This window comes from Podarcis pityusensis (assembly GCF_964106645.2).
Source record: "Podarcis pityusensis genome assembly, chromosome: 8".
In the NCBI taxonomy this organism is placed as follows: Eukaryota; Metazoa; Chordata; class Lepidosauria; order Squamata; family Lacertidae; genus Podarcis; species Podarcis pityusensis.
Window position 1 is genome coordinate 46,872,950 of NC_138033.1, and position 27,300 is coordinate 46,900,249.

A 27,300-nucleotide genomic window follows, 5' to 3' on the forward strand; every position below is an offset into this window, starting at 1 on the left:
GGAGGAGCCGCTGGGCGCCAACTTCAAATAGAGGACCTAGAAAGGCCGAAGCGGACGTGAGGGCGGGTGGCGCTGTGACGTCACGCGCGGCCTGGGCCGAGGGTGCAGAGCACTTGCACGTTGCAAGCGCGGGCAAAGGGATTGGTTCCGCGGTGTGGCGCCCTCTTGAGGTGACGTTGGCCCTGTTGCCACCTGCCGAGAAAGGAAAATCTCTGTCAACCGGCGGGGGTGTCACGGGCGTCGTGTTGGTATAATCAGGAGCAAATTGGTGCAAACGTGTCCAGAAGCAAAATAGGCGTGCTTGGATATGTAAGTTAACTGCAGCTTGTCAGAGGCAGTTTGTGATTGCACACCTTTGCCTCAAAATAGAGATGCCACTTATTTTTATATTAGAATTAAACCTTTAAGAATCCCTTAGTAGGCAGAAATTCAACAGGCAAAGCTGCCACCTGTCAGTTTATAACTGTGGTGAGAAATACTGCTGTCCTTTTTAATTTGATGCACAGCCATCAAAGCCCTGATACCCAAAAGAGCAGGGGGTGGGGTGGGATCTACAATCTTTTAAATCTTTTAAATTTTTAAAGATCTACAATCTTTAAAAGTCATGGGGATGTTTGCTTTACACATCTCATTTGTCTTATTTGAAAGGCATAGTAAATTGAATTGACCCTAACCAGGGAAAGGGTCACAACAGGTGGGTTGATGTCCTTTCAAAGTCCATACAGTATTTGTTAGGATATGTACCGTACATGGAATGTAGGTAAACTAACTGCAACCCACCCCAATTCTTAGTGAAGGGTTCCCGCCTCCTTGAAATGTCTAAGAGGAGAGCAGTTTGTAGTTGAAAGTGAGTATCAGAAATTCAGCAGAAAACGTACTAAAGAGATTTGCTTGTGTCCCATTCCACATTCAGGCAGTTTAGATTTTACTTTAAAGTGGTGCTTGGTTTCTAAAATGGGAAGTAGCTCTATCTAGAATCCCCTTACCTGTCCTTACGGAGCCAGTGGATTATCGTTATTCAGAGTGTTCCTTGCTGCATATGTAACACGAATGTAGTGACTATAATATGTTTGGTGGTTGTTTTTAAACACATTTCTTCTACTTTAATAGTATTTATATACCTCCCCTCACCACCAAAATATCCTCTATATATCTCTAATCCCTATTCTTTAATTAATCCTAGTTCTTTAATTGGAGCTGTGGTAATTTTTGTGGCCTTGCAGCAGAAGGTGCCATCTTGAAGGGAAACAGAGTTTTCTACAAAAGAACAGTTGTCTCCTAGAAGAAATCAACATTTTTTTTTATTAGTTACATTTATATACCACCTTTATCTTCCAAGAATCTGAAGGTGGTGTACATTGTACTCTTCCCCATTTCATCCTCACAAAAACCCTGTGAGGTAGGCTAGACTGAGAGGCAGTGACTGGCCCAAGGTCACCAGTGAGCTTCATGGCTTTCACTATGCATCTGTCACCTGTCTTCCTCTCTTGGCAAAAAAGAGGATGACTATGTCTGGGTCCAACCCTTTATCTCCAGTTCCAGGGCAACCATCAGGGTCCCAACATCACTGATACCTGCCCTGAGTTCCCCTTTATTTTTTGTGGGCCAACACAACACCCCTGACAAAGTGCTGTTACAAGGTATTGAGGGAAATTAACATGGTAGCTAGTCCCTGCCATCCAGCATTGCTGAAAGCATCACTGTTGCTGCTGCGAACCATTACTGACAGGTATGCCTGCTAGGGCATATTGACGGGGGGGGGGGTAGGGCGGGCACTAGAATGAAGAATGCATAGGACCACCCCTACCTGGGGCTGGCCCTTTCCAGTTTCCTCTCAAATGACAGCTTCAGGAAAATCTCCCCACTTCCATCTGCTTACACCAGCTAAAAACAGCTAGGGAAAGATTTAATGCTGAGCATAGGCAGTGATCCTCCATAAACCTGCTGGCCAAGAAATCCCCAAACATCTATTTCTGGATTTGCTGGATGGCCATTTTACTCTTGGTGGACCTCATGGGAAGCATGACTCAATTCTTCCCACTAGAAAACCAGACAGCAGCAATGATAGATGTTGGAAATCATTTGCCTTGTATGAATTGTCTCAGGCTTTGCAGGTGCCTGTGGGTACTTTAACAATCCCGTAGTTAACAGGGTAGCAATGTTAACAGAATGTGTGCTCTCTCTCAAAAGGTATTTTATTCTTTGTATGGGAGAGGCAGGTACAAGTACAGCTGAACGTATGTAGCTTACACTGATTTCTCCTACATCACAACTTGTATGTGGGCAGTGGATAAATAAATGGAGAGCAGAGAAAACCCACTGCAAAAATATCTTTTTAAGCCTTCCATTTTGCTTATTGGGCTCTGGGAATGTTACATGAGGGCCCTGGGCCTTGCACATCCTTCCCAGAGGGCAGTAAGAGAGGCCAAGGGCAAGGCTGCTGTAGACAGGGATGGTCATGGGGAGAGCAGTTCCAGAGGTTCCTGGCTTTACACTATTTTGCATTTGCATGAGGACCCCTGAAACCAAACCCTCATATAAGCTGCCAGTTACCTCTACACAATCACAGGAACTTCCACCTGAAGTGGTATAGTCCAGACACTAGGCCTAATTCAAAAGTTATACATTTCATCATAGTGGCAGGCTAGGGAAGCAGCTTAGGGCACTTTCAATACATTTTAGTGAAGTAACCATGTGGAAACGAAACCCAGGGACGTGCCAACAAGAAACTCCAACGAAACAATTATGCAGGGCAAATAGCTGGGTCTTTGCAGGAGTGAAATATTCCTCATCAGGGAGAGGGAGACTGTGGCCTCCAGGTGTTGTTAGATGGCTAAATGCCCTCTGTCCCAGTCAGTATGGCCAATGGTCAAAAACTATGATAGTCTAGCAACCTCTGGAAGTACAGGGGTTCCCCATCTCTATGCTAAAGGGATCCATTCAAGCTGAGGATCTCAAGACACATCATTTTGATGTCACAAGCCAAGGAAGAATTAATTTAGGAACAACCTTGGTTTTAATTTACTTTACATCCATATATCCTGGGGCTTTCCTCAATAAAGAGCTCATTTTGCCCAGTGACTCTAGGTTAATGTAAGTCGGACATGTTTATGCTAGTTTCTGGGTGTAGGAGCTTTTTGGAGTCACAAGTGGTACAGGGATATTCATGGGCACATGCATATTTTTATAAGCGCATTTACCTAACCTGTATTTATCCACTTTCAAAATGTATTTTCTGTTCTTACCTAACAGCCTATATGCAGCTCTCATTCAGGCATTGATTCAAAAACACTGCATCAAGTGCTCCCAGACAACTGGAGGAATGTTCTTATTTTCTTACGGGCAAACTAGATGAGATTCTATCTACGCAGTTTACAATTGTGTTACTTTTTTTTTTAAAGTAAATGGCAGACATAAGTCCCCTGACTTTAGCCCTTTGCCCTCCCCCTATATTTCTGATCCATACTCGGAGGGGGGGCACATACCTGCATTTAAATGTAAAAAAATGTGAATTATGTTGCATCTTGTTCAGCACCTTTGCTTCTTTTCAGATTGCAGACACATTGAGCTAATGTTTTCAGGAGACATCCCCAAAGAATTCTCAGCCTAGGTTATCTCAAGAATCACCTTTCTTCATATGAAACCTGTCTTAACATCTTCGTCTTCTGAGGCCCTGCTCTAAGGTCCCTCACCACCACAGGGCCTTTTCAGATCTGGAATAACATGCCAAGGGGGTTCACCTGCCCCCTTTGTTGTTTGCTTTCAGATAGGCAGGAACCTTTTCAGATTACTCTCCTTGAATTTCATCTTCCTGTTAACTTTTTAGTGTTTTGCACTACAATCCTATACCTACCTAAATGAGTGTAAGCTGTCTTGAACTCAGAGGGGCTTACTTTTGACTAAAAAGATGTAGGTTTGTACTGTTAATATCTTTAAGATTGTTAGTTTGGCAGCTTACGTTTGCTGCTGTATTGATCCCCTCCCCAAGAAGTTGAAAGTCAAATGTGAGGCTTCAACTGTGTCAGTTTTATTTCTGGTGTACAAGTTATTCTCTTTAACTGATATCCAAACACACAAACATAGTACCGAAGAAATATTTTCATGTTCCTTTGCTGTCCAGTTTGTTAAAAGTTTAGAAATACGTTGTCAGAACATGACAGTTTTCAGAGATCCAGAGGGCTCCAATAGGAGAAGAGACTTCCTTATTCACTTTAATGCTAGTGTGAATTTGCTGTATTGATATCTATCTATCTATCATCTATCATATTCAGAGAACCTTATTTAACAAGGCAGGGTATGAATATTGAACATCGATGAATAATGGTTTCCATTTCTATTTTCTGTACTGCAGGAAGGACAAGGATGACTTGTTGCCTGTGGTCTTCAGCATCCCTCTTTCACTTCTGGAAAGAAGCTCAGTCCATCTTCCTTTTTATTTCACCACCTGTAAAACCACTGAAAAACTTCAATGCTGTACTTTGTTGACTTGAGTTACCTAAGGTGTTTTTGACCACTTGAGGTTTCACAACACCTCGCTCCTTCCCAGTTTGGTTAGGGAAACTCCACAGCAGCAGTCACAAAATGATGTACACCCAACTCACTTGCTCAAACTTCTTTTTATTTCAGGCTTAAAGTCAAAATTAGCCAAACCTCTTGATAATTACATTATATATATTTATATATCTATGTAGATATACAGATAAAATTATAGAGATTTTATAGAAAAGACTTTTTGCTTTTGTCTGCAACCTCCCCCCCCCAAAAATGTGTAAATAAAAATAATAAAATAGCCAAAGAAGTGGCAGCGTTTGTCTATCCATGTTGCTTCCATCTGCCACAGCACCACTGTTAAAAACAATCTGTCCTTTCTTCCTCCTCCACTGGGAGGTGGGAAACTCCCTCCTGTAATCATTGTGCATTTTCTTTCCCCCCCACCTCTCAGAACCGAGAGAAGAGTTTGCAGCTCCTCAGTAGCAGAATATACCTGGTCCCAATTTCCTGCAGTATTCACAGCCCCAAAGGGTGGAGGACATGGGCAAGCTAAGAACAAGTTGAACACTAAGTGGGACTTCAAGAACACACAAAAATTCTTCCAAGTTTGTCTCAAATGGGAGATGGCTTTAGCAACTGAGACTTTCTGCCATGGCCATAATGCCCAGCTGTTGTTTTTCTCCAAAATGTGGCATATTGATCCTGGCGAATGGCAGAGAGCCATACTCAATCCCTCAGCCCTGTGGGCTCCTGTAGGAAAAAAACAAGCGAATCTCTCAGTGTCTTGTACTCATGTTAGTTCCATGAGTGAAGCAGCCACTGGGGCTAGGAAAAGGCATCCTCCACATAAGACAGCGTGTGGGTGATGCTAATACTGCAGTGTGTGCATGCGCTTAGGGGCAAAGAGCTGCCCAGTCTATGGCACACTAGTCTGACCCCAGTCTGTGTGACTTGGTTGAAGTTCTGTGGCATGCAAAGTCTGGGTCCCAAAAGGATCTGGCTGGTCAGTTTGTGTGGCACCCTTCAGAACGCAGTGCTGGCCATGCTCCCCGGGGCAAAGATTCGGGGCAAACTGTCAAGAGACTCTTCAAGACGTCGATGAGCAGATTTCCCATCTTCTCCTGCAAGCAGATAAAGCAATCAGCTGTTATTTAGGATATGGTTTGCCCCAGCCTTGCACATGTCTACAAAGTCAGACCATAAAATTTCCCTGTAATCTTCCTTGGCAACACACTGGCCTGAAAATGGGTGATTCCCTCCCCCACCCAATTTCATAAAACTTCATTGCTTGGCTGCCTAAGGGTGATCCAACCAGCTGTGTGGCTACACTTATAAGACTACACTTCCAAAATTAATGTATGGTCAATATTGTTTGCTGATGATGGTCCATTCATATTTTCTTGAATGTGAACCCAATTCCCCAACCAAACAATGAAGACTGATGAGGCTATATGATTACTGACAAGAATTTACCCTTGTAGGAATGGTCAGTTGATACATCTGAAGAGCTCATTTAGTACCTTTTGAACACCGTTGGTTTCCAGGTGCCCTTTTCTGTCCTGAGTCAGGGTCATTTAACAATTGTTGTCCTGCTTCCTCTGCATGTTCAAATTGGCGCATGACTGCACTATTCTATTTGAATTTGCCCTTCATTTTGTACCTGTGCTGATCTTTGCTTGTTTGCAATACTTTAGAACTTGTATATAAATACCCTCCGCAACAGGCATGATGCTTTAAGCAGAACTTGAAAGGGAACATAAGAAGAGCCTGCTAGATCAGGTCAATGACTCATCTAGCTCAGTATCTTGTTTTTACAGTGGCCAACCAGATGCCCACGAGGAGCTCCACAAGCAGGACCTGATTGCAACAGGTCCCCCCATTCAGGCACCTGGATCAACACAGTTTTTGTGGCATTGCAACTGCTGAGAATCCCCTCCTGCTGCACTTTGATGGTCTGCTAGTGGGTCTGTGAAATGGGTGGTGTAACCCCCACAAAAAAACCTTTTAAATTATTAAAAACTATTGTCCAGATTTCATTCCATTTTAGAAAATTTACAGGGTGCCATGCCAGATCCTGTGGATCTCACCCCACTCCATAACAAATGCAACCAGCTCTGTGCCAGTGCTGATTCCTGGGCTCCTAGTTTCTAGTCATAACGGTTGGTGTGTGTTCAAGCTTCCCCCTGAAACTTATCTTCCCAATCTGGGGCCTGCAGTTGCAGCATATGAACAGTAGGGGAAGCCAAGGGTGTAGGCAGAAGCTCTCAAGAGAGCTGCTGTGAAGGATGTCCTGCTCAGTGAAGGGTGTGCTTGGCCTTGTAACTGGCTATTGCAGGGATGGGGGCAAGAGGCCTTTTCACCCACCATTGGTAGCAGAAAACCCCAGGGTGCAACTCAAAGAAATATGCCCTACGACAAGAATGTTGTCATTCCTGGCAACATAGACACCAACAGGCCATCACCCTAACCTTATAGTTATACCCCTTTCAGCTCTCAGAAGTTAGTCGCCCATCACTAATGGAATGCAGGAGGAGCCTAAATAGTGCACCTTTGAGAAGCCCTTCATCTTCCAGGTGTTTCGAGCTTCTTAAAAACAAGACACCTTTAGCTGGGAAGGCAGGTTTCATTTGGAAGAGATGAACTACATGCTTCTTGTTAGTGCCAAGCCCCTGATCTAAAAGGCCTGTCTGGGTAGGAAAGTGGAACTTGCTTTGCATGCAGAAGATCCCAGGGGAGAGTGCTTGGCATCTCTAGTGGAAAGATCAACAAGTAGGTGATGGGAAAACCACAGCCAGATAAGGGAGAGCCACTGCGGCTTCAGAATAGCCAATACTGGGGCAAGATGGACAAGCAGTCTGACCTGGCAGAAGGCAACTTCCTATGTAATCTGGATCATAGTCCCTCTACAGGTGTGCCATTCCCTTTGCAACAGTGACAAAGACACAGCCAGAACACAAGCGCACTAGGAGGAGTGAGCTGAGACAAAAGACCTGACAAGATAAAGACCAACAGGGTCCAGGACAAGAGACACCAATAAAGCATGCAGCACAGGGGGAAGGGGGAAGAATGGACTGGCCAACACATCCCGACCTGTGCAGCTGCTGTCATGACCCGGAAGTCTAGTTAGCCAATCAGATGGTTCTCTCAGTGCCATCTAACAAAATGATAAACAACAACTGCTTAGTGCTTTCCACTCTCAATGTTCTATATCAACTCTCCCTAAGTGAGCAGCAATGTAGGGCCAAGAGGGTCCTCTGTCCTATGCTGTGAACACTAGCAAGGAATAGGTATGGGGTATTTAAGAGCATAAATCTATGGCCAAACAGGCTAGGAGTTCTGCCTAGCCATCTAGTATAGAGTGAGCACCACATGGAGCCAGACCCCACCCCTCAACAAGCCACAAGGCAGGAGTGGACAACCGGCAGGGTGTGCTGCCTATAGCCTTTAGCCTGGTTTCCAAAGCCCTCTGCAACCTACTGGTTTAAATTTTTGGAAGAAGTGATCTGTCTCTTTCTGAATGGCCTGTTGAGTAGCAAGAGGGGGTGGGAGGGGGAAAGAATGAAAAAGGTAGCCCCACCCACCTCAGGCTCTGGCCCTGCACACTGCTGACTTTAGCCCCAATGGATTCCCCTGAGAGAATGTCCCCCTTGATGGTTGTCAACCACTGTCATAAAGGGAGCCACCTGCCCAGGTGAGACGGGTGAGAACTATGTCTGAAAACAAGGGGAGGGAAGGCACTCACCACACAGCATTAGGCTCTGTTTGGCTGCCTCTCGTACGGCCTCTTTGTCCGTTTGGCACAAGTACACCAGCTGCTCAATACTCTCCTTGGCCTATTGGAGGAAAATGTAAAAGAAGCTGATGTTATCAAGTTTTAGCTCCTCTAAACGGAACCCCAAAACCCAAAGCTACAAATAAGGTGGAGGACCAATACACAAATACTGGATATTGAAGCCCACTGCAGCCCAGACAGTTGCTCAACCAAACCTTGTGGTGTGCAATCACCAAGAAGGCTTCCCTCCCTTCCATACAACAAAGTCTTGTTTTAAATGATCAGGTACAGAGGGTGAGATACATCCAGAAAACTCCTGAATGTCAGTTAGTAAATATATTAAAAGCAGACCTTTGAGAAAAGCTTCCATCTAGCCCTCACCTTAAGGCAGCCCAGAGCTGCGCAGGCTGCAATCCGTGTTTGCACCTCTTCATCCTCCAGCTGCTCAAGGTAACAGACCAGGGCCTGGGAAAGACACGTCAGTCAGCCTGCTTGTGCCCCCTTTCTGTACACCACACCTTTTGTTTCTTGAGACAGATGGGTGGCAACAAACAAAACACCCAACTAAGAAATCAGCAACCAATGACTAATAAGGCACTCTCAGCTACTTCATGAAACTGCAACCCCCAGAATTATTCAGGAGGAATCAAGAAAGTTTAATTGCTTCCAACATGCTTTAGCAATCTGTAGTGTACGCGGGTGGTGCTGTGGGTTAAACCACAGAGCCTAGGACTTGCCAATCAGAAGGTCGGCGGGTCGAATCCCCACGACGGGGTGAGCTCCCGTTGCTCAGTCCCTGCTCCTGCCAACCTAGCAGTTCAAAAGCACGTCAAAGTGCAAGTAGCGGGAAGGTAAATGGCGTTTCCATGTACTGCTCTGGCTCGCCAGAAGCGGCTTAGTCATGCTGGCCACATGACCTGGAAGCTGTATGCCGGCTCCCTTGGCCAATAAAGCGAGATGAGCGCCGCAGCCCCAGAGTCGGTCACGACTGGACCTAATGGTCAGGGGTCCCTTTACCCTTTACCTTTAGTGTAGCTGCACTTGAAACCAGGCTATCTTCTGATCAATAAATCCCCTCCTAACAATAGGACCAGCACAGTAGATATTTACCCGTTCCCGGAAGCCAGGGTTCTCTGACAGGTTGCGCAACTGTGCTGACACGGCCCCGACAACCTTGCTGTTTCCTTCAACAAGAAGCAGGCTTAAGGCTTTCAGCCCATCCTTACGAAGCCGGCTCTCAGGAACGCGTTTCAGGGCCTTCAGGACCACGTCTTGGTCATCAGAATTCAGGTTCTGTGCTAGCAGCACTATAGTGTGAAGGCAGAACCAGCTCCATGGTTAGCTACATCATTATTTATTTATAAAGTTCATTTACTGTATTTTTTGCTCTATAAGACTCACTTTTTCCCTCCTAAAAAGTAAGGGGAAATGTGTGTGCGTCTTATGGAGCGAATGCAGGCTGCGCAGCTATCCCAGAAGCCAGAACAGCAAGAGGGATTGCTACTTTCACTGCATAGCGATCCCTCTTGCTTTTCTGGCTTCTGAGATTCAGAATATTCCCCCCCCCCCTTGTTTTCCTCCTCCAAAAACTAGGTGCGTCTTGTGGTCTGGTGCGTCTTATAGAGCGAAAAATACGATACATACTCCTTTTCAGGAATACATCTGGGAAAGCTGAAGACCAGACACAAAGGGTTATTGTATCCACTGTTAGTGCCACTTAGACTCACTGAAATAGATAGACCTCTGGGTCTACTCTTGAGTGAAAGCTGGTTGGCTACAACCCTGAAATTTTTAAATTTAAGCAATCCAAAATTAACGAGTAAATAAATGCATAAAACAAATATATAAATCATTACAGCATTTTAAAATTACTCCCATCATGCATATACATTATAACCCAAATTTATAATAGTCAATCTATAATTGATGGAACCTTTATTTTTTCCAGTTTTGACTAACAGTCGTTCTAACTGCAGCAATAAGATGTACAGTATCATTTCTCCATCCTCGGCTAATATTAATGATTTAACATAGCACAATATTATGGATGGTAATATACATATTTCCAGTCATCTTGTACGCTGGTCATTGCTAACTTCAAGTATTCCATAATTTGCGACATTTCCAATAAATGCAAGTTGCATCTGCTTGAACTACAAGCAGGAATTACAATGCCAGTGAATGGCATTAACTCCCGAGTCACTTAGGGACAAATTTAGTAAGAATCCCTTTATGTGGCTTCTAATAGGTAGAATGAATAGCCTCCCCTAAAAAATGCCCTTGTGATGGGCAGGGTGATGATCAAACCCTTTAAGTAGCATGTGAGCCAAGAGGTATGGACACATGCGCAAGTCTTCACTTGATGTTGCTGCTATCTGGCATCACAACATGCATGTGGGAACCCTCCATGAATCTTCACAAGTCACACAACATACCTTCCTCCGCCAACTCCATGATGTAAGAGTCCAGCGTCAAGACAGGCAGAGCCTCAAAGTGGCTCCAGTATTGGAAAACAGTGATCTGCTCAGCCTGGCAGCTCCCCTGGCGCCTGGGCAGTCTGCGTTGCAGAAACTCCTCCACCAGCTTCACACACACTGTGGCAGGGGAAAAAACACTGTCAAGGTGGCTCCCAAATACTTGGTAGATGTACCAATCATATGACAAGGGTCTTGCAACTACACCCAGGCTTCTGAATGGGACTGGAGTATGGTAGGGACTTGGGAACAGTCCCTGGGAACAAGCTCAGGGGTGGGTTCACTCTTTGGATATGAATAAAGCTTTGAGGAGTTCATTCTGAGTTACACTCATTTTGCCACCACCCTCAACAGTTCAATCATAGTCAAAGATCAACCCTATCAAACAAATCATGGGTCAGTTATACTGTCAGTCTTTAACATATCTCGACACAAAAAATGCTGAACTAAGTCTAAGGCAAAAGAACAGCTAAAAGGTTCCCTAGGAGTCATTCCTTTATGAAAGTGAATTTTAGGGCATCACAAACGACCCTTGTCCTCTAACCATACTCACCTTCCTCATAAAAGAAGCATACTGCACAAGCATAGGAATGGATATTTGGCCCAGAATTCAGCACTCGGGGAACCCCCAGATTCATTCATTAAAAAATCCCAAGCATCTGGACCCCTGACAACATGAAATATGAGCCATGCCTGCTGGAACATAAAGCTGGGAACCAAGTGGAATGAGGAATGCCTGAAAGACACAGGTGTGCTTAGGGGAAGACGTGATAGCCGTCTTCAAATATCTGAAGGGCTGTGACAGAGAAGATGGAACAGCCTTGTTTTCTGTTGCTCCAGAGAGCAGGACTAGTACTAATGGGTGGAAATTGCAAGGAAACACATTTAAGCTAAGTGCTAGGAGAAACTTCCTAAAAGTAAACATTGCAACAGTGGAACAATTTGCCTTATGAGGTGGTAAACTCGGGTTGGATTAAATAGCTTCCAAGGTACCTTCCAACTGTATGATACTATGGAATATCAAAGCTGGAGTGGGACTGAGGAGGACTTCTAGCAGTCAAGGTATCAGCCCCTTGCCCATCCCACATCACTAGCTAAAGCATAGATGTGCACAATGTGCAGGTTCATGCTTGAATTGCAAAGAATATAAAAAAGACTGCAGATCGTAAGATGAAATTGGGGGCAGTGGAGAGAGAAGTAAAGCATATAGTAAGTACTGTCCTGCGTCCAAAGTCACACCCACCTGGATCTGCCAGGCCGTGCTGGCGTTCGTTGATTCGTGCCGCATACTGGGAATTGAGTGTCTGCAAGAATTTTTCTACAGGGCAGGTGTATAGATTAGGCATGACCACACAGTTGTCCCAGAAGAGCAATACTCCCTCCTTCCATGAAGAAAACTCTACCACTGAGAGGAGAAAAAGACGACATAGACAGCTTAGACCTCTGGTTATGATAATGACACCAGGAGGAACATTTCCCCCCCGAACCAGTCTTACTCTTAGAAGCTCCACAAATGTCTCTCTTTCCCTCCCCTGCAAAGTATGCTATACAAATTTACATTGAAAACAGCAGTCAGCAATGCTCTAAAAGTACACTCACCATATTTACGGTCAGCTGTACCCATTCCTTTGCACGATGAGCTCAAATTGCAAAGGTCTGCAGAAAGTGGCTGTGCACAACTCTGATTGGCTAGCAGCTGTAAGGTCAACATCTCCTCCCTCCCCCATTCTCAATTTAGTTTTACAACTCTTTAAAAATTGTTCTTTTAAAGAAAGGGGTTCAGGGAATGTTACATTGAATAAAGGCAGACACAATGCTTTAAAAAACTTTTTAAATATAAAAAACAAAGGATGGGAGAAAGGGCAAAACTAACAACTATTGCAGGTATAAATGTATCTTACAAAGACAAGGCAGCAGGAAGCCAACCTTACCCTATGGAAGAAAGACAAACAGCTTGGCTGCATGCTTTGTTGTATATTTGCAGACACCCTTTGTAGAAGAACAGTTGACTCCGCCTCCCTGGATTCTATTTCTCACTGTATCCTGCAAATAAGTGCCAATTCCGGTACTGGTGTAGCTAACCCCAGATTCATTCCACACCTGTCCTCTTTCTTCCTTACCTTCCTCAGCAGAGCTGGCTGTCCCTGCTCGCTCCTCTGCTAAGCGGCAGACCATCTCCAGGACTTGTGCTTCCCTCGCCAGCCTGTCGAGTGCATACATTTCCCGGCAGCGGAGGGGCCCAAAAGTGCCCAGTTTCTAGGAATCAGATACAAGTGGGAAAGATTCTTAGTGGAGGTGGTCAATCTCAGCTCATACTGTGCAGGGCATATGGGGAGCCCTTTTAAGGTAAGGCTCCAGTACAAATAGCTACTCCCCCCTGGTTAGGTATCATGTGCAAGAACAACACAGAAGGGTAGGCCTGGCATCAAAGCTGGGACTCAACAACTTGAGTGATGTCTGACTGACAGGATGGTCAAAAAAGACGAGGAGGAGGAGGAGGAGTTCCAAGGTAAGGGCCAAGTCTTAGGTTCCCTCTAGTGGTGGGAACCAACTCTGGATGTTGTTGGGCACCAACTCCCATCAGCCCAAGTCAACATGGCCAATGGCCAGGAATGATGGGCACTGTAGTCCATCATCGTCATCTAGATTTCAGAGTCTTGGTTTTGAATGAGGAAGCCCTAAAAGGCCTGGGACCAGTGTTATCGAAGGACCTCCTTTGGTATCAACCTGCCTATCTACTGAGCTAATCTAACAGGGCCTTGCTCCAGGTGTTCCTGCTGGCTGGTTATCAGAGCCTTTTTCCATTGTGGAGCCCCAACCATACGCTTTCCCCAAGTTTTTGCCTAGCACCTGTTTCTTACGTTTCTTCAAATGGCTTTGCAGGGTTTTCATTGTGGGTGGCTGTTGGGTGGTGGTGGTTGTTGTTTTTTTAAAAAAAATCTGTTCATAGTACTGCTTTTTTAAATGTGCATTTGTATTGTACTTTCATTTGGCTTTATTCCTTATTTTGTTTTTGGTTTTTTTAAAGCTCTTGCAAACCCTCCTGATCTTCATTTTTATACAAGGACAATCATCTTGCACAATGAAAGACATAGCCAATTCTTCACTGAAACCTCACTGTGAACTCACCAGCAGCAAGCGATTGCAATGGTTCAGGTGTAGGACCAAGGCCCTGTCGAGGAACTCGTTGCCAGTGCTCATGGGCTCTGAGCCACCCTCTGAGCTTAAGCACCCAGCTGTGTCTTCAGTAACAGCCTCACTGGGTCCTGGTACCCTGCCCAGGGGTGCAGGCTGTGCACTGCTAGCCTTCCTGTGAAAAGAGCCAGCAGGGAAGATATTAGCAGGGATCCAGTCCTTTGCAAGCCCAACTTTCTTCACTCTGTCAACCCCTGAACATTGAAATGCATTGGAAGTATGATTTGGCTTGTCCCAGCACCCATGTAACACCAAAAAGCTCCTGAACAGGTCTGAATTAGGGCTGTGATATCTACTTGATTAACTGGCAAAATCAAATATATAACAAACTTTAATCAACTGAAAAAGGTGTCTCCCTGTTAATCTGGCAGAAGATTTTTCTGAAAATGAGAACATATACTTCTTGCCTCACAAATGTTTGCCCAACATGCAAATTGAATGGAGTAACACAAATCAATCCATTGATTTTAAACCCTCCTCCGTTATCATATCCTTAACTGGGTTGCGGATCTAGTCGAGTGAGCACTGCAACTTCGACTGCCAGTGTCTCAACAGAGCACTCCTGAACACTTTTATCCACTTTGTGCTCCAAGACATTTACACTCCCCTTTTTGCAATGGTCTACTTTTCTACAGAGGCTGGAAGAGAACAGGTTCCTGCTGGCAATATCCAGGGCTGGCCGCTGGGTGGCACTGTTGCAGCACAGCCTGCTGGAATTCACCTGTCAGGCCAGGCTCATTTCCGGCAGCTGCATCGGCACTGTGGGAAAAGTCCATCTGGGTCTCTTAGCATGCCAAGCAGAGACATTAGCCTGGAGCAAACACAGAGCCCCAGCCAGACAAGGGAGCCACTAAGAATCCAAACTATCCCTGAACTGTGGGGGCCTGTTTATAAAAACCAACTATCCTGAGATAAAGACCTCTGAGCTCCCTTCAAGTTCTGGTACAGGGAGAGGATACACAAATAAACTGGAGGAGAGTCAACAGCCGTAGGCTGTTTCATCCTAACTTAAGCTGAGCATTGCCAATTGGTAGGCCAATGAATCAGTGTTATCTGGCCCACCTTTAATCAAGGTTTTTTTTCCAAAAAAGTAGTAGTAATATTCATACAAATAAAAAAAAAGAATAGGTTTGAAAAAGCTGAATATATTCCCATTTTACGTCCACATTGGACTTTCTGTACAATGCTCCTGGTTATGCCTGAATACAGAAGTTTGTTCATTATGAAGGAAAAGGCTGCAGCTCAGATGTGGTGCACTTGAACACAGGAGGTTCCTGAAGAACTGCTGCCAATCAGCGAAGACAATACAAAGCAACTTGGAACAAGGGTCTGACTTTGTGTGAGGCACCTTCCAATGCTCCTATGAAGCTTTTACCATGTTAAGGGTCACCAGTGCTATCAGAGGACTTGACCGCCCATGATGGATTTGGAGAGTGTGAGAGAAAATATACTTTTAGGCCACAGCTGGAGAAGACAGGGCCCTTTAGAGAATACAGAAGCTGGTCAACCTGATTAAAGCTACGGTAAGGCTGTTATTTAATAGCCAGAATTTGCAGTTTGTCGTCTCATCAAAGATGGTTAAACAAAGGGGTGTTGTGGGAGAAACACTTTGTGTACTTTAGTGCCATAATAAACCTGTTAGTATTTTAAGGTGCCTTGGTATATTTGTTGTTTTTGCTGCTACAGAGGAAGAAGGTGACCTCCCCAGAATTCCTTGTTCCTGTAAGACAGATGCTCTTCCAGGATAACCACCTGGGACAATTGTAGAACCTCAGTAGTGTGAGGAAGCTCCAGGGCAGGCACATGCTAGCCAAGAATGTTAAAAGCTTGCAGGCTCCTGTTGTTCAGGAATGGGAAGCCTGTGGCCCTCCAAAGGTACTTGCATTCCAGTTTCCAAACTGCTCTGGCCAGCGCAGCCAATGGTCTGGGATGATGGCAGCTGTAGTCCAGCAGGAACTGGAAGGCCACACCTTCTTCAGTTAACACCTCATCATTTTGGGATGAGGGGTTTTCTAATTTTGCCCCTTTGCATTGCAAGCCTCCAATCACTTTTCGCTATAAAACTGAATATTACTTTGTCCCCACTTCTCATACAGATCGGAATCCCAACATGCTGGGGTTCCGCTTATGTCCACTTTAACTTTTGGCAGCCTACACTGAGTTCCCCAGTAACCTATCCCAGCCTCACTCACCCATCATCGTCTGAATCTTCTGTATCAGAAGCATTGAGGAAGCTGAAACTCTCCAGAGCATGCTCTACCGTCAGGCTGGTGCTGGAGGCCCGGCTCAGGCACACACCCTGCTTTTGCTGTGGGATGAGGGGAAAGAAAACAAGCATCACTTTGTCCACTCTGGCAGCTGTTTCCTATGTCTGCCAGCAAAACACTCTGGGCCATGAGATCAAGCTGTGATCACCTGTGCTTCTGTGGTTGCAGCCGCTGTAGCTTCGAGAAGTGAGAAACTCGGAACAATTTCTAAGGGGAAAGTTGTGGGGAGGGGACATCTTCTAATCTCATAAGTATAAAAGCATAAGAAAAATGTCAAAAGCAATATTTGGGCAATAGCTTTTATCAGAACAACCAAAATGTCACAAAACTTGTGTGCAAGCTTTTAAGTTCTCCAGAACCCTTTAACAGGCTAGATGGTAAACAAAGCTGGCTGGCCCAGGGGTGGGGGAGAAAGGGAGAAACTTGGCTGAGAGTGAAGCCAGGGAACCTCCATCTGATCTCCACAGATGGAATGTGGAAGGAGGTGGCAGACATTCAGTCTCATTTTCCTCAGGTGCCATGCAGCTTTCAGGTTGCACTTAAGGATGCTGGGAAGAAGGAACATACCATATTTTTTTTGCTTCTATATGTAAGGCAGAATTTGGCTTCTATGTGTATCTGTTTGTGGGCTGAGTGTTGGATTCTGTTGGTCAGGATGCACCTTAGCAAGAGGATGAAAAAGGAGGGGACCCCGGATTCTAAATGTGCTTCAAAAACTGTTGTTACATTTGGGGGGGGGGGAGAGGGTGTCTTGTTTTATTATACTGTATTGTAGCTCTGATTTATATTACATTGCATTGGATTATATTACATTGTAGTTTCTCAGTTTTCTTTTTGTTATATACACATATTGCTATTTTGTTAACTGCTTATGTGTATCTGCAACAGTAACTTCACCAGACAGGGTGGGAACACTAGAAAGGATTTACAGTGGTCAGGGAGCGAGGCTTCAGGGGTCCAACGAATTATTCTTTTGTTCTTCCCTATGGTTGGCACAAATTATGCAAACAACAACAAGCAAATATGCACAAAGTGAGGTTTGTTTGCACAATTCACACAAGTTCCAGAATTCAGCAAAGTATGGTTAAAACATTTTATTACAGCTCTAAATATACACAGATCCAGGGATGCTGTCCTTCCCCCAGCCATGGTCTTCTTCACCCCCTCTCACTCACCAAGAGAATCTCCTCTAGGTGCTTGAGCTCCTGTTCCAAGGTCTGTAGCTCAGGGAACTGGCCTCGGTAGTCATCTAGAGCAGAGGCCAGTGAGTTGATGGCCTCCTCCAGCCCACAGTCCACAGGCTTGGGCTTTGGTGGCTCCAAGAGTCCCACTGGCTGAAGCTCCTTTGGGACCGGCAGGCTCAATGAAAGCTTGGGCTGTTCAACCTCTTGGGCTTGGGAGGCTGTGTCCTCAGTCCCTTCTACAGTGGGAGTGGCCCCATCAGGCTCAATCTCCTGTTCTCCAGCCTCTATGATCTGAGTGTCCAGCACTGAGCCTGCACTTTGGGGCAAGGAGTTCGTTTCCAGCGGAGGCAGGTCCCTGGGACTGGAGTCTCTGGGGACAGTGCACTCCTTTTCCTCTGCCAATGGCAGGTCCACACTAGCCTCGCTGATCTGACTAAGTGTCCGAGCATAGGGCACATGTCCGTTAGCCACAGCCACCTCCTCGCGAACGGCTGGTGGCTCTTTGTCCTCGGGTTGCGTAAAGGCAATTTCTATGGCAGGTGGAGTTGCCTGTACTGCAGGTTGCACAATAGGCCTGGGCAGTGTATGGCGGTCACTTCCAGACAGCTGTGGGCTAGAGGAATCATCCGAAGACTCTGAAGAGATGGACCAGGCTGCCCCGTTCTCAAGCTCCTCCTGCTGCCGCAACATGTTCTGGAAAGAATGCAGCATAGATGAGACACGAGGGATGCATTGAGCATAGTGCATGTGTGCAAGCATGGAAACATCTGTCACTGCCTACACCCCTGCATAACACCATCACTTCCTTCCACCCCCCCCAACTCCTTTACTCTTCAGGCTCACTGAATTTTCCTTATTTGTGCCCCTTGACCCCCATGATAAGCTCCATTGTTATACCAGGCTGCAACTGAGCTCCCACTCTCTTCACTTGGCCAGCAACAGACACTTGGGAGATTGTGCCCTTTGGGTGGAAAGATGCTGGATATCAGAGAGACTGCAACTTTGGTAGGAGCAGGAAGCGCAAAATGTTGGGTCATCATTTTGCGACTCGGCTCCCCACTGGAGAAGACAGCTTGCCCAGGATGTGTGATGCTGCATCTTTTACAGACAAAAGCAGTCTGCTTCAAGTCTCAACAGTCTTGGAGACAAGACTCCAGGGCAGCAGCCCAGCTACTTGTGGGCAGTTAAATCAACCTCCCTTGCAAGTGGGGTTGGATCCAGAACTGGCCAGGAGGGCCATCGTTCCTAGCTGTCCTGTTCTTGGTTTGCTGTGACAACTCAAGGTGCCCTCAACAAGATGGCAAGGCACCTGAGAAACATTTCAGCCCCTAACCATTCTCTGACAGGCTGCTTGGAGGGATATTGGCTTCCAGCCCTCCAGCCCAACCCTTTCTATTCAAAGCCCTTTGTGCTTCTTTACATAGCTTCCACCACGCCTCTATACATCCACCACCCATGGATAAGGGCAGGAATTGCAGCCAAGATGAGACACACGAGTGATTTGTTTGTTTGCCAGGCCCCAGCACTGAGCCACATGTCACAAATCACATGGCAAATTATATGCCAATTCTCTGCTAATCTTTGTGGCAGACAAGGAGGAAATCACTGTTTATTTCAGGTAGCACCCCAGACGAAGGAATGTTGCACAATTCCCTGAAGGTTACATTTCCTCCTTTCTTGAGATACCTGCTCCAGTTTGGAAATACCACAAATTACACAGAGGAACACGGGAAGCCACCTCATGCTGAGTCAGACCAATAGTCCATCTAGCTCAGTACTGTCTACACTTACTGATAGCATCTTGCCAGGGATAAGGGACATTCCCAGCTGTACCTGGAGCTGCAAAGAATTGAACCTGGTACATTCTCTGGGCAAAGCATCTGAATTACCACTGAGCTACAGCCCGTACACACACACACGTCAGCTTGGGAAGCCTAGAGCAGGGAGGGGAAACCTGTCATCCTCCACATGTTCAACTCCCATCATAATTTACCATTTGCAATGCTGGCTGGGGATGATGAGAGTTGGAGTTCATCATCATCAACTGGAAGGTCAAAGGTTCCTCAAGTCCTGGCCTACAGGGAGGCAGCTCTTCCTCAGCCACCAAATCCACCAGAAGGCAGCCATATGATGAATATGGGCAGCACATAGAAGGCTGGTATATTACAGAAGGCAAACTGGTGTGAGGAAGAAATCTACTACTACAAAAAGCAGGAGACGAAAGCCTGTATGATCCGCACCCTGCCTTCAGGGGCAGCAGCAAGTAAGCACACGATCGCCACAAAACACCACAATCTGGGAAGACAGGGGAAGTCCACTGCTCACTACTGCAAAGCAGCAGAGGGACAGGCAAGATTCTGCAGTGAATCCACTTGCCTTATTCACAGCTCTGATTCAGGCCTTGAAACAGGAACCACAGACTAGCACACGGGAGACAGAGCACAGCTACATCTACATCAGGTGACTAGGCTAAGCTAGAGGGCCAGCACTTACACAGCCCCGAGGTGCCCTTGTGCCGAGCTGCACTGAGGAGACGTCGCTGCATGAGCAGCTCCGCGGCAGCCTCTCTAGGAAAGTCTCCCGGAAGATGTCCAACAAGGCCCACCTGTGCTTGTGGGGAGCCTCCCGTGGCAGGCTCTTGAGCGGAGAAAGAGGCAACGGTCAGCACCAAGGGCTTAGCTCCATTACAACATGAGACTCACTTGCCTTACAGACAATCTGCTGGTGCTTCTCCCTGGCAATCAGGACCACTCTGGTTTCTATAACTGATTGATCTGCCAGTGTGGGGGTACTAGAGTCTCAGACTGGGACCTGAAAGACCCGGGTTCCAATCCCCGCTCAGCCATGATGCTCGCTGGGTGACCTTGGGCAGATCACTGCCTCTCAGCCTAATCTGCCTCACAGGGTTCTTGTGGGGATTAAATGAGGAGGGAGAGAATGATGCACATCACCTTGAGCTCCTTGGAGGAAATGCTGGGATATACCGTATTTTTCGTCCCATAGGACGCACCTAGTTTTTTGGGGGGGAAATAAAGGAAAAAAAATTTCCCTTTATTTCCCCCCCAAAAGCAGGTCGGGAAACCGAACAAGGTCGAGGAACAGCGGGATGGCGGCGCTGCGCCTCCCTGCTGTCCCCCGAGCTTGTGGGGCTGGCCGATGTCTGCCCGGCGCGCGGGGCGCTCTGCTTCAGGGCGCCCCGCCCGCCGGGCGGCAGGCTGCTATCCGCAGCGTGGGGAGCCCTGCGGGGAACTCCTGCAGGGCTCCCCATGCTGCGGATGTGTTCCCGAAGCGCAGGGCGCTCTGCTTTCAGGGCGCCCGGCGCTCCGGGAAACAGGCTACTATCCGCAGCCTAGACATCCCTGCGGGACCTCCGGCAGGGCTGCCTAGGCTGCGGATGTGTTCCCGAAGCGCAGGGCGCTCTGCTTTCAGGGCGCCCGGCGCTCCGGAAACCAGGCTGCTATCCGCAGCCTAGACATCCCTGCGGGAACTCCCGCAGGGCTGCCTAGGCTGCGGATGTCTTCCTGAAGCCTGGAGAGCGAGAGAGGTCGGTGCGCACCGACCCCTCTCGCTCTCCAAGCTTCAGCGAAAGCCTGCATTCGCCCCATAGGACGCACCCAGATTTCCCCTTCATTTTTGGAGGGGGAAAAGTGCATCCTATAGAGCGGAAAAAACGGTAAATGCATTTTTAAAAAAAATAATAATCTGACATTTCTCCTATCAACCAGATGTTGTCCTCTCCTTTCTTGTACTAATTTCCTCAACTTCTTCAGCTCAAGACAGAGGCCTGGTTCAGATGCAAAAGTCTTGACTTGATAAACTAAGGTTTCTTGTACTGAGAACAAGTGTTGACCCCTCCACTTCTCCCACATGCCTTAATGCAATATGTTCAAAGTAGGACTTGCTCTGAAGATCTCTCCATCTCATATAGCATTGTGGCTAAAAGTCTGAGCTGCGATCCAGGAGGCTGCTGATTTTTAGTCACATCTCAGCCACAAACTTAGTTGGTGGGACTTAGGAAAGCTACAGTTCTCCCAACTAGGACCAGGAGTGTGGGTTTTGATTCCCTTCCAGGTTTTTCCCTTTGCACTCACATAAAAAGCCTGTTCACGCATAGATGGTGTATCAGGTGGGCTCTGGTTGTACGTGGAAAATCTCTTGTTGACTGTAGATGTCTTTGTCACAGTGCTAGCAGATGATGGTTGGTCCTCTTTGTCAAAGGGGCTGGTGAAAAGAAAGCAGAGTGCTCAGAGAGAAAAGTGAACCACCCCTCCTGTACACTGATGTAAGAAGAGAAAGGGAGGGTCACACATTATTAAATCCTCTTGGGGAGTCACCATCCAGAGCAGCCTTCCAGAAGTTCTGGACCACAGATCGCATTGGTCCCAGTCAGCACGCTATACTTGCCATGGGCTGTTGGGAGTTGTAGTTCAAAACACCTGGAGGGCACTAAGCTGGGGAAGGAGGATCTATAGTACCATGGTCCCAGTTCCCTCACTTATCAGGCCCCTTCCCTTCAGGTTCTGTAAGATCACAACCTTCCTCACCCAAGAACATTTCTAACACAGCTCCACAACAGAGAAACTCAACAAGCCTCAAGCGAATAACTCACTTCCAATTAACCTCCAGGCTCAGCTTGATGGTGCCCAGGTCATTGATATCTACTGCCACGACCTGTGGCAGTGCTGCAAACAGGTCCTTGGTTTCACAAGAGACGTTCCCCACCACCACATGACTGGCCAAGCTCTTCAGCTCTGTTACCTGGGAGGAGAAGGAAGAGTTGAGGCCCAGTAAGCCTAGGAAATGAATTGTCTTTCCTGTGACAGGGGCCAGCTGCCCAGAGTGGCACCAGATACCTTGATGGACAGGAACTCTGTAATGAGGGGCAGGAAGATCATCTCCTCACTGTCCCACACTTGCTTGCTGTTTGCCTCAATGCGGCCCCGCAGCTTCCACCGCTGGCGCCCGTATCTCATGAAGATCTGCCACAAGGAATAAGAGAGTTCAGATCAACTGGATGGACGTGAAACAAGGTGTGCATCCTATCAGAGCTGGACAAGAGCTAATGCAATCAGTGCTGGGGAACCAGATTCCCCTCCAACAAGCTGTTTGGTCAACTCCAGTTCATCTAGTTTCCAGGACCCAAGCCCCTCCCTCTCCACATGTTCTGAGCCCATCTCTAAGTCACAAACCTCATATTGGTCTCCGGCACAGAGCCTAGCAAAGCCAGCCAATCCTGCAAGAGGAAAAAAAATGTCAGTGCCTCTGTCATGACCCCACAATTTTGCTGATCCACTTAAATGACAAGAGGTGTGGGATAGGGTGCAGATACATGTTTAGGAGGTAAACTTGCAGCTGGAATTTCATATATGGGATCTGGAGTAAAACATCCGCTTTCAAGAAAAAGGGTTAACCCTCCCACCCACTTAGGGTTATGCCCTCCCAAAGCTGCTTTTCAAGTTACAAAATGGCCACCAGACATCCCTTTGTATATGACATATTGTTTGCTCTTCTGTACCTTTCATCTTGATGTGGAACTCTCCCAACTGACTCTCTAGTTCACTCTCCAACAGACACATATTCTGGAAGGGGGAGAAACCAATAAACTGTCCATTAATGCCGCCAACACAAAGCCTGGTCCCCATTCCTCCATTTCCTTCCTCCTCCCTCAGTACCAGGCCATCTTGACTCACCTCTGTGTACTCTTTGTAGCCCTTGCTAGCTTCAGCCAAGCTCTCGCGTGCCTCCTTGCTGCCAGGTGAACCAGCTGTGTAGGCCTTGACCATGTTGTGAGCTCCATCCCGAAGCCGCCGCTGGATGCAGTAGGCCTCGTAAAGCTCATCTATCTGTTAGGAAGTAAACCACAGAGCTAGGATGATGGGCTGTAGGGGATGCTTGGCAGAAAGTTTGGTTGCCACAAACCCAGATCAGTGGAAGCATTCAATAGGGTCTCAAATTTCAGTGGCACCCTGTGTGAACCCAAAATTGGTATGTCCCCCCCCCCCACTTCCATTCAACATCAAAGTTGTAGCCGCCCCTGAGGCTCTGCGCCCAGTGTGACCGAACCAGCCACACTTCCCTAAATCCTCCTCTGCTCCCACCATAAAGCAAAGGTGGAAAACCTATGGCATTCCCACTGTTACTGGACTCCCATCAGGCCCAGCTAGCATGAGTAAAGGTCAGGAATGATGGGAGCTGGGACCCAGCATAACCTAGAGTGCCACAGTTTCCCCACTACAGATATGAAGTGTTCTAGGGAACACAACAGACTGCTTTGCTTGGAACGTCGGTCCCCTACATAGCTATCTGCCTCACGGCGAGACTATACAAAATGAGCAAATATATACAAACATACTTAAATTGCATAATATTCAAAGGTAACAGAGTTCAGCTTTTCTCAGGGCAGAAATTCTGTTTTACAAGCTGAGAAGCAGCTGGTACCTTGCTAGCGTGAAACTCCAGACGGCGCAGAAACCGCTCAATTGACTTGACTTGCTGTGAGACAATAAAAGGAAATCCCATTAGACAGGAATTGGAAATCCGACTGACTAAGTAGTGAAGGTCCCAGAAATCCTTTACGTTCCCAGCTTGCCCAAGAAAGGATTGGGGTCTTTCCATTTGCAATAGATGTCGTATTGGTGCTTACAGGCTAAACTGATTCCTTTGCTGATCTGTTTTAGAGCAACAAGTTCCTGATATGTATCTTCATTGGCAAAAGAACAGTATTTAAAGCTAGGCAGATATAGCCTAGCTCAGGTTAATCACTGGGCAACTGGCCAGGGTCCTTCCATCTGGCTGCTGTTCTATGGGCAAGAGGAAGTCATTCAGGGTTGAAAGGCAGGGGTAGGAGAAACTGGCAAAGTTGCTTTCTTTTAGGCACCAAGCAAAAAGCTGGTTGGTTTGCTCCCACTTTCAATGCTTCCCTCCTACTTTTAACAGAAAGCACATCTTAAAAACATGCTACTCCTTTTCTTTTTTAAAATCCATCAGATTAGAGGCCATCACTACATCATATCAGATATGCCCATGAAAAGAGAAGTTCAAGTCAGCAGACTGTAAATAAAAAGGAGGCCTGGAAGTGCTCATTTTCTTCTCTCATTTTTTAACTCAAAATTTCGGAACCACACATCTGCCCTCCTCTGCCTGCCCAAATGCAGCATCCTTTCACCAGGCAAAGCTGACCCCCAAAGAGAAAGCTCATTTCCTGTGCTTTTTGTTGCTTGGGGCAGAGTGCAGGATGCATATAAGTTGTAATGAGGACTAGCCCATGGCTGTTTCTCTCCCAGTCACCACATTTAGCAAATATACTGGTTTCCTTGATGTCAAGCACTGGGAAGAAAAGAGATTAGAAACTAACTATGAAACTTCATCATTTTGACGTTATTATTATTTTGAGATTTCATTATCTATTTAAAAGATAAATTAACTACCCCTTTTCCTTATGTTTCTAGCATATTTATTTTTTATTTTTGCCTTCAGTTCCTCAAGGAAACTTCTTGGAAAAGAGCAGCTTCAGCCAAGGCATGCCTGAGTTAAAACTGAAAAAACTGCCCCCTTGATTTCTTTATGTTCTCCCGGCCCCACAACCAGAAGTTTCTGCTGCAGCTAATACACAGACTAACCTCAGGCTGGAGATAGGCAAATAGTTTTTATAAGAGAGTTGCAACTGGCTCAAGAGAGATTTCGCAAGGTATTTACCTAATGGTATTTCTTTTATTCACTTCATGTCTCACCAAACAGGTTTTGCATGTTTTTGAAACAATGCAAAGTCTTGCAAGAACTGTTTATCAGATGCAAAAGAGCAGGATAGGGTGTTTACATCCACTCTTTTGTAGACGATCCTACTCTTTTGATATGAAAGTAGCAATACCTGTCTTGGAACCACTTTCCACCCCTCTCCAAGGTGGGGAAGTTATCATCTGCTCCACTATAAACCAAAAGCAACCTCAAAGGCTGCCAGTCTGAGCAAAGGAAGGGCCAGCAGGGTGCAGGAGAAACTGCTTGACTCTTTAGTCTATAGCCATTGTACAAAGCTCAAAACGGACCTCCCCAAGCTTCTTCCCCCACCCCCAGGATATCTTCCCCTGCATTTGAGAAAGCAGCTGAAGAGATCAGAAATGCAGGATTAAGCATTCCTTCATTCCCCTCTTCTGCTTTTGATTATGACTTCCAAGGCAGCTTTTAAATTAAAGAGAAACACCAGTGAAGAGAGATGCAGAACTCCTGCGTCACATCTAGTTTGGCTCTTAAGGCAGTTGGCCAGCAAAACAAAGGATTCAGGAAGTGACATCTGAAGGAAAGCAGCAGAAGCAGCAGGAGAGAAGCATCACTGAAGTCAAGTAACTTGACTTTCTGTGCTAGCAAAGGCAGGGATAAGAGATGCAACCCAAGGCCCAGAAGCTTCAATGTCTTGCATCCAAGCGATACAGAACTCAACGGGTTGGCAAGCCCTCCCCCACCCGCAATCCATGGCAAGCACAATTTCCTTCGCGGCATGCCTTACCTTATCAAGATCGTACAGAAAGCCCTAGAGGAGAAAACAAGGAGAAGGTGAAGGTTAGGCAGAGGTCAGAAAAAAATGATTGCTGAATACACAGCCCTGCTGGATTAGACCAAAGGCCTACTTAGTCCAACATCCAGTTTCCCACAGTGGCCGGCGAGATGCCTATGGTAATACCACAAGCAGAACATGAATGCAGTAGCCCTCTCCTGCTTACGATCACCAACAAGTTGTATTCAGTAGCACACTGCATCCCATATTGGGAGATAAAATCCATTCATCACAGATCAGTTGCTACTGTTATCCTTCTCCCCGATGAAGTTGTCGAACACCATTTTCAAGTTGGTGGCCAGCACCAACTGTTCCCAAAAAGCATGTACAGTATATGTGTCCCAAGAACTGTCGTCTGCCCCATAGCTCTAGGGAAGCACCCTCAGGATCAGAACTGTTGAGAGGCTACAAACATGGCAGAAGCCAATGCTGAGTGAGAGGGCAAAGGCTCCAAAACAAACAGTACCAGAAGGCTCCTTCCCTTCCCTGACCTGTCACAGTCTCTCTACTATTGCCAGTCCTGCACTCTGGGGAGAATGAAGTGCATACACTGAGGGCAGGAATGCTTTTAGTTGGCACCAACCCTCCACTCACCAGTCGAGAATTCCTCTTGGACTCGCGGATTTGGGTGCTCAGCTTCTCCAGCTCCAGCTGGTGCACCTCCAGATAAGCACTGTTAGGGGAGAAATGGGGTAAGCAGAAGCAGCAGGACTCTTCCCCTTTAAGTAAAGAGATATGGGGAGACAGCATCCTGACCACTCTTTCAAACTTCTACAGGATGTTATCCTTGGCAGCAAGGACCCAAACAGAATCCTTGCTTCCAGATTCCCAGGAGGCTGTGCCCAGTTCAGCTGTGTCCAGCAGAGCTTTCGGTTCGCCAGCTTCACTGAGAAGGCTACTGGTATAGACTAAGGTTTAAGCAAACATACTGTGCTATTTGCCTGCATGTACCCTCACCGACTCAAACATACTTTGTGGAGAGTTGGTGGGGAGAGGGAATATGCAGGCACGTAGTTCATTGTTGTGTGGGAAGAAATATTATACTGTATGTGTATAGAGGGAGGCAGGGCAAAAAACTATCCCACCCTCCACAGGCCAGTTTTTACAGGTGGGAGAGGTCTGAGAAAGTTGGTTGGGGCTGATGGGAGTTGTAGTCCAAAACATCTGGAGGACACTGGGCTGGCAAAGGCTGGGGCATACACATGTTAGTTATGGTTATGGTTAGTGTTTGTTATGATCACTGGGCAGCTGGCGCCCCACCCCGTTGAGATCTGGGTTCTATCTACCACTGTTGGGTTTGTACTGCTAGTGAGTTTGCATTCCAACATTCATTCTAGGGAGCCTCAAACATCAACATGTGATAGAAAGA

The 27,300-nt window shown here is 46.6% G+C and overlaps 1 protein-coding gene and 1 long non-coding RNA gene across 12 annotated transcripts in view; one reads left to right on the top strand and one right to left on the bottom strand.

Moving 5' to 3' along the window:
- Window positions 1-29: 29 nt before the first annotated feature.
- On the top strand, window positions 30-4,804 carry LOC308483975. Of its 2 annotated transcripts, none has more exons than XR_013989846.1 (2): window positions 30-309; window positions 4,352-4,804. It is a non-coding gene; the product is annotated as an uncharacterized lncRNA (long non-coding RNA). The 2 variants fall into 2 exon arrangements; XR_013989847.1 differs by lacking the exon at window positions 30-309 and adding an exon at window positions 316-1,729.
- The window catches only part of RIPOR1 (RHO family interacting cell polarization regulator 1), a 97,349-nt gene continuing 74,646 nt past the window's right edge, over window positions 4,598-27,300 (bottom strand). For 9 of the 10 annotated variants that reach the window (XM_081018339.1, XM_081018338.1, XM_081018335.1 and 6 more), the window contains 19 exons: window positions 26,526-26,604; window positions 25,884-25,907; window positions 23,822-23,875; window positions 23,074-23,226; window positions 22,899-22,962; window positions 22,573-22,616; window positions 22,237-22,362; window positions 21,993-22,141; window positions 21,475-21,604; window positions 17,375-18,076; window positions 16,125-16,240; window positions 13,867-14,047; window positions 12,858-12,993; window positions 11,981-12,142; window positions 10,699-10,857; window positions 9,374-9,570; window positions 8,645-8,728; window positions 8,234-8,324; window positions 4,598-5,612 (listed from right to left, as the gene is read on the bottom strand). In XM_081018339.1, coding sequence (XP_080874465.1) covers window positions 5,515-5,612; window positions 8,234-8,324; window positions 8,645-8,728; window positions 9,374-9,570; window positions 10,699-10,857; window positions 11,981-12,142; window positions 12,858-12,993; window positions 13,867-14,047; window positions 16,125-16,240; window positions 17,375-18,076; window positions 21,475-21,604; window positions 21,993-22,141; window positions 22,237-22,362; window positions 22,573-22,616; window positions 22,899-22,962; window positions 23,074-23,226; window positions 23,822-23,875; window positions 25,884-25,907; window positions 26,526-26,604 — 2,749 coding nt within the window. In that variant the 3' untranslated portion in view covers window positions 4,598-5,514. Of the gene's footprint in view, window positions 5,613-7,581; window positions 7,646-8,233; window positions 8,325-8,644; window positions 8,729-9,373; window positions 9,571-10,698; window positions 10,858-11,980; window positions 12,143-12,857; window positions 12,994-13,866; window positions 14,048-16,124; window positions 16,241-17,374; window positions 18,077-21,474; window positions 21,605-21,992; window positions 22,142-22,236; window positions 22,363-22,572; window positions 22,617-22,898; window positions 22,963-23,073; window positions 23,227-23,821; window positions 23,876-25,883; window positions 25,908-26,525; window positions 26,605-27,300 lie in introns of all 10 variants that reach the window. The other variant, XM_081018336.1, reaches the window with a different exon arrangement.